The sequence below is a fragment of the Genypterus blacodes genome, unplaced genomic scaffold, assembly GCF_046128005.1.
Source record: "Genypterus blacodes isolate CSIRO-AG114 ecotype Tasmania unplaced genomic scaffold, CSIRO-AGI_Gbla_v1 ptg000039l_1, whole genome shotgun sequence".
Classification (NCBI taxonomy): domain Eukaryota; kingdom Metazoa; phylum Chordata; class Actinopteri; order Ophidiiformes; family Ophidiidae; genus Genypterus; species Genypterus blacodes.
In genome coordinates, this window is record NW_027466852.1 from 1980256 (window position 1) to 1995945 (window position 15690).

At 42.1% G+C, this 15690-nt stretch overlaps 1 protein-coding gene across 4 annotated transcripts in view; it reads left to right on the plus strand.

The window, feature by feature from the left end:
* inpp4b (inositol polyphosphate-4-phosphatase type II B) overlaps window positions 1-15690 on the plus strand; it is a 104401-nt gene that overhangs the window by 15866 nt on the left and 72845 nt on the right. For 2 of the 4 annotated variants that reach the window (XM_076147813.1, XM_076147805.1), the window contains exons 3-4: window positions 329-447; window positions 4777-4893. In XM_076147813.1, the coding sequence (XP_076003928.1) occupies window positions 329-447; window positions 4777-4893 (236 nt within the window). Of the gene's footprint in view, window positions 1-328; window positions 448-1522; window positions 1593-2897; window positions 3045-4776; window positions 4894-15690 lie in introns of those variants that run through there. The other 2 variants (XM_076147806.1, XM_076147807.1) reach the window with 2 other exon arrangements.

The window sequence follows — 15690 nt, forward strand, 5'->3', positions numbered from 1 at the left end:
ATGTCAGCTTCCTATAGAGGAATTGTGGGCTTTCCTGCCCTCGGAGGCCCGACAGGACAGTGTGAAGAGCTGAAAATGAGTCAAATGAGTAAAGCTGATGTGTTAGAGGCAAAAATAAAAATGTATGCATTTATTGTCGTAAAGTAGTAAAGTAAAGATTTGTGTTCCTTCTGTTCCTATGTTTATTCACCACGTGTCGAATATTTTGTAAGGATTAATCTCTTCCTTTTCTCATCACAATTTCTGCTTCTCACGCTTCTTCCCCCTCCCTGTTTCCCTCTTGTCTGGTAATCTCTCCATCCACCGCTCCTCTCTTCCCCCTCTGCAGCCTGCAGTGATCTGGTGGTCTCGGGCAGAGACAGGAAGCCCAATGCTTTGGTCCAGGTGGCTGTCATAGACCCCCACAAACAGCACCTCATCTCTCACACATCCACAGAGATAGTAGAGGTAAGGCACAACAACACACACACACACACACACACACACACACACACACACACACACACACACACACACACACACACACACACACACACACGTCTTCCCTCCCCCTATATGGCATTTGATATTTGTTGTTTTCCTGCTCTGGGTCACTGGGCTTCCATCCATGCCTGTCTTCTTTTTTTCTTCAACCTTTCTACCTGAATCAATGAGCTGGAACAGACAATGGACATTCACTTTCTGTTTCCTGTGACAGCTGAGTCATTGAATCTATACGTGTGTGTGTGTGTGTGTGTGTGTGTGTGTGTGTGTGTGTGTGTGTGTGTGTGTGTGTGTGTGTGTGTGTGTGTGTGTGTGTGTGTGTGTGTGTGTGTGTGTGTGTGTGTGTGTGTGTGCGTGCGTGCGTGCGTGCGTGCCTGCATAGCTTTCCCTTTAGTTTGTGTATGCTTGTTTGTGTATGCTTGTGTGTACAGTATGAGTGTTTAATTATGTGCAGGCTCAACAGTGAGAGTAAGTCTTTGTGCTCTTTGAACTCTTTAAATGCTTCTTTTATTACCACCACTGTGACAGTGTCATTGCCAAGGCAACAGCCACAAGTGTTTTTTGGGTGGCAACAGCTGCCCCCTATCCCAGTATGGAACACCCACTTACACACATGAACACACACCACAGACACATACACAGAGTCCCTTGAATATTTTCCCCACATGAGGGAAAATCTCATGAAATAAATAAAGTCTGGCTTATTTTCTTGCTAATACAGTACAGCTGAATTAGCATAACGGACTCATTCAGCACTCCGCATTTCAGCCCCTTTTCCTTCAGTTTTCTCAAGAGAGCAACAGTCTGTGTGTGTTTGTACGTGTGTGTGTGTGTGTGTGTGTGTGTGTGTGTGTGTGTGTGTGTGTGTGTGTGTGTGTGTGTGTGTGTGTGTGTGTGTGTGTGTGTGTGTGTGTGTGTGTGTGTGTGTGTGTGTGTGTGTGTGTGTGTGCGCGTGCGGAAACACAGGATGTGGTGGGATACTGTATGCTGGCTCAGCCAGCCGTGCAGATACTCTCAGTGCCGCTGGAGTTTTGATTTCATAGCCATAATGTTCAGGATTTGGAGCAGGATCTGAGGATATGGACTGCTTTCGGCTTCACAAAAACAGGGTACGTGCACATTCTGTGTGATTTTAAAAGAGGGATTTGCAGGCATTGACAATAAGAAGTGTTTCACATAATCTGATTTGTGTTTTCCATGCAAGATTTAAATAGTTGGTGGAGTCTAAGACTCTAAGACTTATCTGCTATTAAATAGCCACAACATATTTAATGTGTTGCATGAATGTAAATCATATTAATAAAACATGTATTATTTTTTGACTTAGAAATAGCAGCAACCTTCAGAAAGTATTTCTTTCTCATTACCTGCATCATCGCAGTTTATGAAACTGCACTTTGGGAAGAGCTCAACATTTCTGTGTTGCTTGTGGCTTTTTTTCAGTACATCAGTAACCAGTAGCTTATTGGTTACTACATTGTCTCTTTTAGAGTTGTCAGTGGCAACATGTACTGCAGCAGCTGTTCATTAACCTATCTGGCCAAAGGTGTGTGTGTGTGTGTGTGTGTGTGTGTGTGTGTGTGTGTGTGTGTGTGTGTGTGTGTGTGTGTGTGTGTGTGTGTGTGTGTGTGTGTGTGTGTGTGTGTGTGTGTGTGTGTGTGTGTGTGTGTGTGTGTGGTCTGAAAAGCCCCACTGTGTAGTCTGAACTTGAAGACAGCCTGGCTACCACTTGCGCTCTCCTGTTTGTCACATTCACAGGATGCCTGCTCTCAGCAGTTGGCACCGGCTTTGCTGGACACTGATTGGCGTTTCTGTGACTGTCTGGCCGCCTAAAAGCTTTGACAATAGCCCTATTCATGTGAAAGGTGTCTTATCTGGGCTCCATGGTATATGATATAAGGCTAAGATAAATGATGGATTATGCCAGCTGCTGCAGAGCTCTCTCTTCTCTGACAGGGGTTACTTATGGAGAATGTGAGAGCAGTGAAGTGCCTCAGTGGGATGTGTGTCTTGATTAGACTGTCACTGCTTAAGAAAAGTTATTTTTATTGTGATATATCAAATGAAATTAACATAAGAAGAAGTCATTTCTGCTTAACGCTACATGTGTTTGTTTCGGGAATCCCATTCTAAAAACATTCAGGCAGGATTGGCAGAACTCTCAAGGGGATTTGACTTCATGCCTAGCCGGGGCTTTTGATGTCATGCTAGTCGAGTGAAGTGCCCCTTGCTTGGAACAAGTCCAATAAGTCTAGTCTGTTTGCGTTTGTGCATGTAGGCAGACAGACCAGTATGCTCCTACCCTACCCTCCACCCCACCCTAACCACACACAAACACACACACCCTCTAATGGCCCAAATTGGCCAATCGACTTGAGTTTGCAACCCAAACTGACAAAAAGACAAGAGAGGGGCAGCTGTCTCCCATAGCATATGTTGACCACTCGTGTGACTGGCTTACTTCTCTGTGTAAATGGGGACAGACTTACCACTTTAGCTCATCTCAACCTGACAGTGTTGCCAAGAAGATTCAGCTGCGGCTGAGGCTGCCAAGCATGCTGGTAAGTCTGAATCAGTCCTATTCATTTTGCCAGCAAGTGAGGTGTAGTGGGTTAGTTGTGTGTGTGTGTGTGTGTGTGTGTGTGTGTGTGTGTGTGTGTGCTCATTCTTTTATATAATGGTCTGTCTGTCTTCTAGTTGGTGTACAGTTCTGATGTACATCCCTGTTTGCACTGAGGTCAAGGCAGATCATTGGTCCCACTGTGATTTCACTTAGTGTATACTGTAGAACAAGGCTATGTCTTAAGCATGTTACTATACACTCTACGGCGCTCTATAGCTGAGGGGTTGGAAAGCGCTGGGGATCAAAGATTGTGTTAGTGCTTTCTGGAGAGGCTGACACAAGAGGCTGCAGAGTTATTTTATTTGCTCTTTGTCAGCGCTTAGACAATCGCTGGAGGATCAAAGGGGTTAGTGGTGCAGCGAGGAGGAGAGGTTGTGTTCCGTACGCGTACGGTCACTGCTACATTTAATTCTGCTAGTCTTACCCTAGCTGCAGATAATCTGATTCAGCTGGTAGTTGCCACTGTTAGAGTGATCATTCAATACATTTACATGCACACATGAATCAGAACGTACAGCCATTAAATGTGTAAGTAAAGTGTGTGTAAGATGTATACATAGAGAGTAGGACAGCGGAGGAAATACATGCGAGGTGGTTTACATACCTGTGCAAATTGATTTACAGTCTCTTTTAAGAATATATATATATATATATATATTGCATTTAATTTTCAAACTTTTTACATGTATGCAAACATGTTGATTCTTCTCAGTCACAATTATCAGCATGTAACTTTGCTGCAGGGTTTTTGCGTGAAGGGTGTGACCGTAAAGGATTAACAAGCACGTCGGCCAGTCTGTCTGTATCAGTCTCATTACCACACCCAGGCCACTTGGTCCCAGGAGGCTGCGTTCCAGAGACGCCCATTCGAGACACGGGCACAGGAAGAGGATGTCTTGAATGTAAACACTTTGAGTTTTCTCACATTGGCAACACGAAATTGCAAACTAATTCATCTTACCTCTTGAATTGATTGCAGCGTATTTGTTTTATCTTTTAGCAATGAGGACAATGGCCCTGATTGGGAAACAATTTCTCCCCCCACGAGCGCTGCGACAGTTGGCTTTTAAATATAAATGCCATCGCGACAGCCTTGTTAAGGTAGAAAACGCTGCGTAATTAGAAAAATCTGTACCATTACAAGACCTGGCATTTGAAAGCTACAAAACTTTGGTCATTGGGTGCAGTGATCCCGAGGAAGGAATGAATGAGAGAATATTAAGTGAACGCCAAGCAGCCCTTTGGAATGTTTGACGTCCTCGCCCTGGTTTCTGTGACAGTTTTAATCCCACTGCCACCCAAACTCTGTGCCAAACCACCTGTCACCATTTGTTACCCCTGGCTCTTTGACTCATTTGGGAAGCTCAGTTTATGCCAAAGCTCCAGGTTGACCCACCAGGAAAAAGCACTATCTTTCCCTTCTTTGTACCCAAGAGAAGCAGCAGGGGAGGCCAGCCAGTGCCCAGCTGTTGGCTCATTCATCCACCTTCTCTGCCTCTGGCTTCCAACTTTTTTCCTGAACATCTGTGTTGCAGTTCAAATACAAATGGCGAGGATATTGCCGCACACACATGCTACACACGCTTTCACTCTCACACACACACACAAACACACCATCTCACGTTTTTTCCCCCTGGTTTTCTCTCTCTCTCTCTCTCTCTCTCTGACAGGCGAACAGAGACCCGCTGTTTCTGACGGGGGTAACCTTCCCTCCAGAGTATCCTGCTAGCCCAGAGACTCTAGTGAAGCTAACTGTATATGATGCAAAGGCCAAGAGCCAGGAATCAGTGAGTAAACAGCTTCTGCTTTGCACTGTGTGTGTGTGTGTGTGCGTGTGTGCATGTTTGTTGTATGTTCCCATGTTGAAAACCCAGAGTGAGAAAAGATCAAAGTATGGATATGAATTTTGAAAGTCAAACATGATGCTTTTCCCCCAGTAAAATGTTGGATCTGTGTAGTTCATCGAGCTGTAAACTGCTCAGGGGATGAACAAGAAAAGCTTGGAGAAATCCACAGCAGAATCTAAGTATGTATACATTGATCCGTGGGATTCCGAGGTGCCAAGATGTGTGTGGTCAATTGTAGGTGGCAGTGAATTACCACATGATCTTATTAATCATCCATGTGAATCAGTCTCAGCCCAGGATCTCTGCCCTGAGTTCTGAGGGAAAAGGGTGTGCAGCCTTCGATGAGCATCTGAGCATAGCAGCCAGGCACTTTGGCATTCATCCTTTGGGAATACCAGCAGGCACATCAGTGGGAATGGGAAAGAGAGCCAGACATAGAATCCTGAATGGGCTGAGCCCTCTGATTCAGACATTTTAGGCAGACTTTATAAGAGGCTCTCTGCACTGTGGGTGTGTGCTTGGTCTCAATCACACAGCCCACTCAACCCTGCATGCTAAGATCTTAATTTAGCATAACTTACCACCAGCTTTATGATGAGTAAGGTATCCATTATAGCACTGGTTAGTATTTTTTTCTTTGTAACATTAAGCGGCAAGATCATTCTCAATCTCAAGGCGGTTGATAATCTAAAGTATGCAGATGTAATCCACTCATCTGACACTGTCAAATGGCACATCACATTACAATAAAACTGTGTGAAATAGATAGCCATAGGTTATCTCTACTTATGTATAAAAGGGCAGACAGTGATGTTAATGCTTATTTGAGTTTGATCATATAACACACCTTCTGTCAGGACAATTGTGTCTGTATAGCAGCATTAACTTTTATGTCAAAATGAATTCTATTTTACTGCCTCGCAAGTCAGTCTTGAAATATAATCCCAGAAGAAAGGCAGTAGTGTATTCTAAGGTGTGTGCTGGATCTATAATATCCTGTAATGTACAGACGCTATCTATGCACTCACTCGAAATTGTGTTGGCCTTTTCTCAAAACACAAATTTAGACACATTTCAGAAGTAAGTAAGAAATTAAATATCTCTGTGTGTCTTTGATGATGTTCCTCACTAGCTCTAGTCAATGTGTCAAAGCTACACACTTACACACAGACACACACTACATTTGACCCTGGTTGGATTTTCGAGCTTAAAGCTGGAAGCTGAGCCAAACAGGACCGGCCCCACTGATACTTTCAGATTCTTCACTCGTACCTTTCATCTCCACTTTCCCCGCTGGCTCAGACCACAAAACATGATTTTTTAACCATTAGAAAAATGTACAAAAAATGGCTCGAATCTTGTCTTTTCTTAAGCATTTTGCGAAAATTTCCCTGCCTCTCATTAAACCCCATATAGTGGCCTTGCAATAGCCGCGGATCCTTCTTTCCTCTTTTTCCTCGGGCACCAGTGGCCTCACGCTGGGGTTAGCTTGCAGAGTTTCGGTTCCGCTCAGCTGGGCACACTGTTTGTCTGGGTCTCATTAGAGAGTCTTTAAGTGACACAGGCATGACCCTGAACACGAGCAGGCACATTGCATCAGCCCCCAGCAGCTTAAGTGGCAAATCGGGAATCGCTAAGCCAACCCCCAGTCATTTAATTTTGCATTTTTTGAGTAGGAGCATGAGGGCAGTTAGTTGTGCTTGTATGTATGTTTTACAAATTAGCAGTTTCGGGTTGTGTACCAGAAGTTGTGCTACTTGCTGATTTAATACAATAGCAGGCAAATGCACATGGTAAACCACGAGAAATAGCTTGGCAATTTGTGTCACGCTGTCTATTCACCAGAATAGTTTTGGAGAGAAAACATGAAGGGAACCAAACAGATACGACGAGGGGGAGGAAACTGGTGGAGCGAGGTTTATAGATGACTGTTTTAACATTCGAACGGGACCAGAATTTCATAGCAGTATGATTTCCCTCTGCCTTAAGCTTCCCAGTTAGATATTCTGAGATGACACTGGATGCATGGCCATGAATAATTGAGAACACGAACAGAGCTGAGAGAACGATAAGTGAGGGAGTGAAGCTGTGGAGGTGTGAGGAGGAGTATGACTGGGTTATCACTCAGGTGTAAGCGATCCCCCCTCAAGCCCGAGCACTCAAAGCAAGACAGGCTTTACTTTGTCACTGATGGCTTACCTGCAACTCTCCCATCAAAGACTCCCAGAAGCCGAACATTTACTTTCAGCTCCCATTTTGATTACTGAATCATAGATTTTTCTGCATTTAAAAGTAAAATCTTTGATCCAATGGTTCAACTCTCCAAATGCCACAAGACTGAAGCTGAAGCAGCCGAGTTGTTTGGAATGAATGTTTGGATGGATTGAGTTCATAATGCATCCATGGCATCACATGCATCATCTATTATACATTGCATTTATGAAACGTGCCATATATATTAAACAGAGACACATGATGATTTTCTTCATTTCAAAGCTATTACTTTGATCATGACACTGTGCAAAAAGCAATAAAAGTGGTGGCAATATGGTTGCATGTCATAATGCAGCAGCACTATCAAACCAGAAGCATTCCTCTCACAAATAGCTTTATAATGCATCCTTTCACCGAATCAACTTCACACCACGTTGTAAAGTTATTGCGTGTGTATTTTGATGGATAAGTAATGTATTTGCACTGCACATAATGACAGATAATGTTAATGTCACAATAACACATTTAAAAATTCAAATTGTAACATGTGAAGCTTTCCAGTTGGTTTGCGGTTCCCCCAGGACCACAACACGCCAAATTATGTCTGTGCTTTCAGCTCAAAATGATCTCTGTGTAAAATTCCTGTAAAATCTGAAAACTATATCTTATATTCAAGGAAATCATTATACATATTGATCGAAACAAAGATAAACAGACATACAGTCTAACTAATTCACTGCATCTTGTGGTCAAGAAGAAAATAATAAGATGTAGTTATAATAATATTTACAATATACACTAGAGAGGAGCACAGTAATATTCTGTCCATTAGAGAGCAGGTAGTAGTGCTTCTGTTTGGCATTAGTGTGAACAATGAGGTCAGACTATTGATGGTCCTTGGAGTGAATCTCAGTCGCCTGTCATTCTGCTCAAACTTAATCAGAAATCAAAGCTCAGAGGCAGAGTGAGGTGAGATAAGAGAGAGCCTGCAGCTAAAAGCATATGAAAGAGGTAAATAACATTATTTGTGTGCACTGGGGGCATCGTGTTTGTGCTCACTTACCTCTGTGAAGAGGTTTGAAGACACCCTGCTAATGACAGACCTGTGGTTGTTGTCAGTGCAAACCTATTACTGAGCGTTCTCGTGGTGTAAAGGAATAGGACAGCTGCCTCTGGAAGAGCTCTTCTCTCTAATCACAGCATCATTTATCCTGCCTCTGCTCACTGCAATCTAGAATGAAAGTGTAATGCACTTTTCAGTTTGCATTCCTGTTACTGGCCATGGTGAGGAATTTGGATTGGTCTCTCTGATATGCATTGTAGTGCGACAAACACAAGGCCTCATCTGACTAAAACAGGAAAATGGAGCTTGTCCAGACATTTCCATAAAGCCGCCGTAAAATGTATTCAGTCAAATAAAACACTAGCAGAGGGGTTTTTACTATAATGGCAATTTATTCCTCTGCCCATCATGAGCATGCTGATTGACATGTACACGCACACTCATACATGCATGCACACACACATTATCATCATCTGTGGTAAAAGGATAGCTTAAGAGGGCAGCGGAAAATAACCGATCAAAGTTCCATCAGAGATTTTGTGCCTATTTGCCACACACCCATACACACACACACACAGCGAGAAACTCTGATTGGGGTTGCAATGAGAAGCATTGGAAAAGGGATTTTTTCAAATTGAAACCACTTCAGATATCCGATACATTCTTCAAACATCTACCTGGAGAATAACAAGGGGAGGGTTAAGACACCACCTCACTGCTGTTTACAGTGCTGCACTAAGACTGTCCCTGAAGACAGGTACTCTCTGTAATTGAGGTCAGGGAGTCCCAGTCTTCAATTAAGTCCTCTTTTTAAGAGTGCACCACCACTGGGCTTCACTGTCTTAGTGATTATTACTGCCACGGTTTCCCACATTAATTTCAACTGAAGAATTCTTTCCGATCAACGATGTCTTCCATCAAAACCTTGGTTTAGTGATCGTTCTTTAACTTCCAAACATATTTCATTATGCCTTTTTGAATGCCTTTGATTATCTCTCAGCTGTTGCATATTGTATCTATGTCTATCATTGATATGATACAGGTTTGTCTGTAAGAGAATCACACAGATTAGTCCGTGCACCTGTCAAAGTCATCCCGCAACTATTGATTCGCTTACTTTGATCATGGATTCATATGCTCGAGAAATTTCATGTAAGATGTGTACTAGGTGATTGACAGCTTGCTCCTTCACTTGGACGTCGACGTGAATGTTTTTTAAGCCTGATTAGATGAACTCACCACTCGCTGAGCTCTGATTGGTTAAAATTTCCAGACTGCTTTGGAAAGAAAGGTCACCTTTCTCCAAAACTATCCATCAAAATCAGTGTCTACTTAGAGGTATGAAATTGACCCTGCTGTCGAAGAACAATGCTTGATTTTGTATCTACAATGCTCCAGTAATGAGCTTTGGGAGTTTGGAGACGAGGTGAATCAAGTTATCATCATCAATTATCATATTTTATCATTAATACTGACTGACTGAGAGGTAGCGTACAAGGTCATTTAAAGCTTAAAAATACTACTAAAAAATGTACTAAATTCACTAAAGCACTTTCCCAAACAAACTCCTTCTAGAATATCATTTTGTGTTGTCACTCCACAAGAGGTCACACATAGAAATGGAGGCTCAGCTTTATGACTATACAGGATGCACTTACCACCCTCCATTTCAGAAAACAGCTACGGTATAACCATTCATTCTGGAGAACACCTTGCATGCCCAGATGCTGCATTATATGATTGCTGCTTCTGAAAGTGTACAATGGATGGTGCAGGCTACAAGTACAGGTTGAAAGGACTGTACATTCTTTATAAATCCACCCACCAGCACCTATGGTGTTGTAACACATGAAGGATCTCATGCCAAAACTAAAAATAAGATTGGTATTGCGAGGATACTCCATATTCATCTGTTCTCGCTTGATATAGCTTGATATGAATTGTTTTGACATGGCAAAGAACCACGCAAGATCCCTATCATTCCACAGGCCATGTTAGACACGGGCTGATGTAGCATGGTTGGGATCACTGCCGGTTCCATTATTCTGGCTTCTCCCTGGTTTGAGGATTGTTTGACTGGCAGATATTAGCCACATCTCAGGAGGCGGTTTGAGCAGCGACTGTTCCACGGTGAATTGTCGCTCCAATTATGAACTGCTGAAGTATGGAGAATCCCGGCCTCAGTTAATCCTGCCCTGTCAATAATCATGATGTGTAAAAGGGGGTGACTTGACATATTTTTGGCATAGCCCATTGCTTTTAGCTGGATGAGTGTCAATGTGGTGGGAATTTTCTGTAAGTGTATGAGTTTACTGCCAGAGAGGGAGAAAGAGAGAGCATGGGGAGAAATAGACGCAGACAGACGGTGAGGGAAAGCTGGAGGACACACACATGCACATACGTATAACACACACACACACACATGCACAAACACACACACCCACACACACAGTAATACACATTTACAAGAACCAATCTCAAAAAGGTCTTAGTGGTGATTGGGTGGACAGCTGCGCGGCGATAACCTATGAGAGCAGCAGTCCTAAGATAAGGACTGTCTCTGGTCTGATGGCCACTTTGCTTCCCCCACTATCATTGCGCCAATGTCAGCCAATGTCACAAATGCTGAAAAGTACAAATTCAGGAGTGGCATCTCAGCTCTTAAAAGTAGTCATGAACTACTGACCCCTGTCTGTATGACCAACACCCTTACCCATCGCTCCTTCGCCTAGAACTGTTACTTTAGCACTAAGAAGTCTAAAATTCTATTCTACTGTTCTGCAGTTGTGTTTTGTCTAATGCTCTGATAGGTGCACAGCAAAGAGCTTAATGGTAGATAACATTTCTGTACTTTCCTGGAGAATCGTATAGTGACACGTCAATGTGTCATATAACTGCCACAAATATAATTAAAAAGGAAATATGGCTCTAACTTTGATCAATGGCAATGATGTTACTTCTGTGCCGATTGTACATTTTGACAGCTCTTTACTTTAGTTGATCAAACCCTACACTAAACACTGAACACAGCCACACGGTAACGCACTTGATTCGCTAGCTGTTTGAGGCAATAGGAAGCTTGTGAAATGTTTGGGAAAAGGTTGACATCTGTCATTCAAAGCTAAGCTGATTGAGCAGCATGGATGGTGAAAAAGTTTCAATTCTGTCGATGCCGACGGAACAGCGAGTGACAGCTTGAATTACCGTGAAATTTCAAAAATCCTACCTGACTGGAGTTTGAATGTGTGTGTGTTTGTGTGCTTTCTTAGGTTTTTGGTTACTGCAAATATCTGCAGAGACGTGCTGTATATCCAGTGTTGATGAAGTGATGTACTGTACATATGAGGAACACTTTTGCCACTTTCACTCTCTAACAGTCCAACCAGTCATAAATTATGCTCATTTATGTGCATATAATCCCCCACCCCACCCAGGCAGGCAACATAGAATGCATTTGATGGATTGCACAATTACACTTGTGTGAACTTCCAGTTACCCTCCCTAAACCCAGCAAGTGCATCACTTTTTAATCTACAAGCAGCACAATATGTCTTCAGAAATCTCTTTTCATAACACTTTTCTTCCGTGTTAAATTTTGTGACTTGCCAGTCTTGCTAATTATTCTCTTGATTACTGAGCCTCTGTTATTGTTTTTTATGCGGTTGTCATTACCCTGGCCAATGACTTCAGCTCTCTTATGCCTCATTACGAGCGATTGTGAGAGGATATGACAACCAGCAGGAGAGAAGGAAATAAACTCTTTCCTATTTTTGCCTTGCATCTTTCCACCTACTTGTAAAGCTCTCACTTTGACAGAAATTAAACGCGTGTTTGCTTCTAGTTGAGGATTTAATTTTAAGTGTTTGTACTCTAGCAGAACAGCCTGAGACAATATTGATCAGTAGAAACCTGTTCCATGGAAAGTTGTATTAAATAAATCAAAACAACTTTATAATCAAACTAGACTGATTTCAGGGGGGGAGGCGGTTGTTCTGTCTGGTTTGCTGGTGAGGACTGAAAATCAACCTCCTTATTAGAAACTGTGACAGCTTTTCATATTATGGATTTCAAATGGAATACTGTATATATTCGATGGCAGGCCTCCAAAACCTGAATGGGATTTGCACAGATAAATTTGACATTCTAATGAATTAAAGTGCTTCCTCAACATGAAGCGCTGTACAGATAGGGAGTGATTGCCCTCGCAGTTCTGAAAGCTCTCCTCTGTCTGCCTTTTCTTATTAAAAAGAAAATCCTGTTAACTTTCACAGACTTGTTAAAAGCGCTGGAGCCAGACAGTTGACAATTGAGGGGGAAATAAATGGTCCCCAACCCTGGAGAATAGAAAGTTTAAACACTAAAACATTTTTATTGACATCTGAGCTCTCACTCTGCCATGTCAGGTTAACACGACATATGTCTCGTACAGCATGTGAAAACCCCGATGGACAGGCTGTTAACAAGACAACATGTCATGCTGGAGTGTCGGACAGCGTTTGAGGCTGTTATCAAAGCTCTGCCTGAGCTGCTGAGGTGCTTTGTCACAGTCACCATATCACTTTTGATGGCCAAAAATGTGTCTCCCTCCTCTTTACTGTACTTAGAAAGGCACCAGATAATTACTTTGTTTCCCCACACAGTTTCTCAATGGGGTTAACATGGAATGACTCATCCTGCTGATGAATATTTACAATTTGAAATGAGGTGCACTCTAGGTTAACATGGAAAACACGTGAAAGCAGTTGTTGAAATGGAGCACGCTCATTAAAAGCAACCAGCTAAATCTAAGTGGAGGAGCTAATTACTTTTTAAAAAAGCTGCTGAGCACATACAGATGTCTGCTTCTGCTGCCATGAGGAGATGCCCTTTCTTTCCAGTGTAAAGCCACAACTTTACACAACTGAAGTGCACTAATAAACTATTTATAAGGAACTACTGCAAGGGAGGCTTACTGGGGACAAAAGAGACAGGGTATTTATTTATAGTTATAAAACTGATATAGCCTTGAGCTCGGCTACACATCAGGATCAAATTAAGTATGTTGTATTTCTAGTGCCTTGTCTATCACGCACTTATTATCCTAGACAACAAAAAAATCAAAGAGGAAAATGTCCCTTAAACAAAGGAAGGAAAGAACAAAACTGCTTGTGCTTTCTTTTTCGGAAGACCACTGGATAGAAAAATCCGCTTTACACTATTGGCGAGTTCTGTTTCACATAATCAACTTCTGTCCCTGTAAATCACAGTATGTTCCGTCAGCTTGCAGCAGACATGCATATTAATGAGTGGACGGGCAATTGCCTGGGAGTTCATGGAAGCCACTTGATGCTGAGATGCACCTATGAAGACCTGTCTCTTTGCTGTAACATCTCCCAAACCTTACCTTATACAATCGTACTCTAATCTCGTCAAGGTGGGATTTGTCTGGAACGATTTTGATTATTCATTTTCGAATTTAATCAAAGATCTCCTGTGGCAATCAACCAAAACCATTGCCATCCCCCACCTCCCTCTACCCAGCCTATCAGTAATTGTTAGCGTTACCTGCAATAGCAGATTATCAGCCAAATGAATTACAAATGAATTACTGGGTCACAGGTGAATTAGACGCTCGGCTGACTGTAATCTTTTTTCTGCCTGTGAAAGTAGCTTAGTGTAAGTTTTTCTTCTTTTTTTTTTAAAGTAAAGTGCTCCAGAAATCCCCCTTTCTGCCTGGCTTCCTGTGGGTTTCTGCAGTGTAATGGTTTCCTTTGAGAGACACTGGTGGAAAGTGCTGATGCTTGTTGGCAGGGCTGCTATTTTCCATGGCTAACCGAGCAACTGTAGCACTTGCCAGTCGAGTCTTCTGCAGAGTGTGTGTGTGTGTGTGACATGCATGTGTCAAGCCCCGGGCAAGTATTTCCTCAGCAGTTTGTGTGTGTGTATGTGTGTAAACATATAATCATGTATTTGTGGATGCATTTGCAGTAAATCTCTAAAGGTACTCAATTAAGATTTAGTATTTGCAGATCAACATTTCAGTTTTAGAAATTGGAGGATTTGTTTTTAAGCAACCACACACAGCTTTTTCATAGCAAAACCTCTGTCTGTCCAAGCATCTCTGAGTATATTTCCACTTGTAGAGCAATCTGCCATCACAGTTGGTTGATGGAGATAATGACCAGCGGTGGGTCATCATGGTCAGAAGTCCTTACTCGACAGATGGTGTACCTGCCTACGTGTCCAAATCCAGCACATTCTAACAGACAGCACACAGAGGGTAGCCTATAGTAGATACTTTAATAATCGTCATTAATCCTCAGTACAGCAGCTTACTTAAATTGGGAATTCAACCATTGTGCTAAAAACACACAAATGCAAAGCTGATGTCACATTTACAACAGCTCTCAAAAACACCACAAACGCCACACATGAGCTGGAACAGTGACAGACTAACAATGATGTTTTTTTTTAAGCACAGCAGGCAACATTCCCACTGCCTCATTCGGCCAATAGTCTCAAATAAATTAGCCTATTTTGACTTAGAAGATAATAGAAAAGAAGCAGATTACAGATTAACAGACCATTGAAAGGTTTTCTGCCCTGCTTTTTAACAGCAGAGCCTGTGATGAGGCTGGTGAAATCAATTTTGCGCAGGACGTTAACAAGCTCTCCTGGCTGCATTTTTAGCAGGTGATAATAGAAATACACAGAAAGCAATGTCAATGTTCGGAAGAAAAATCAGCTTTTTACTCCAAACACAAATTTCTTTGTGAAGAGATAGATTGAGGGAAAATACAATTTTGTCAAAGTGTCAACAAAGTATTGTACTCTTTTTTTAATGGGAGAAAGGTCTTAATATATGTTTTTGAAATTAATTGTATTTATCTTTTTTTTTACATCCTGGCCAATCAGAGTCCAAGGTCCCCCCCCCCCCACTTCTCGCATTATCCTGGAAGACTTAAAAGTATATGAGTGTGAAGCACAAGGCTTCGTGCTACTGCTTTGTTTTGTTCAGTTTGCTCAGGTGTTATTGTATGATAATCACAAAACATCTATGACCACTTCCCCTCTGCAGAGCTTAAGTGGGTGGAATCTCAGAAGCGTCTCATTTTTACCTCCCCAGTAATTACAAACACATTTATTTTGATCTTGAAAACAAAAAACATATCCATAAAAACAAAAATTTGGGAAGCTATTCATCTTCTATCTCACAAGCACCAAGGACATATTCAACTTTCACACACTCAAATTAAGTTCAAAAGGCTGTCTGGTTGGGTTGTTCCACATGAACTAACAAATATGTAATTTAGGGAACTAATTGATTCTGAGGAACAAAAATAACTACAGGCTTTTGCGCTTTAAACGCTGTATCCTGTACGTTGTTTGTTTACAGAGCCACAGCGGAACAAGCTGTCTAAAATTGTTTCTGTATAGATTCTATATGGAGCTTTAAGTTGTCCCGTGGGAAAGAAGGAGGC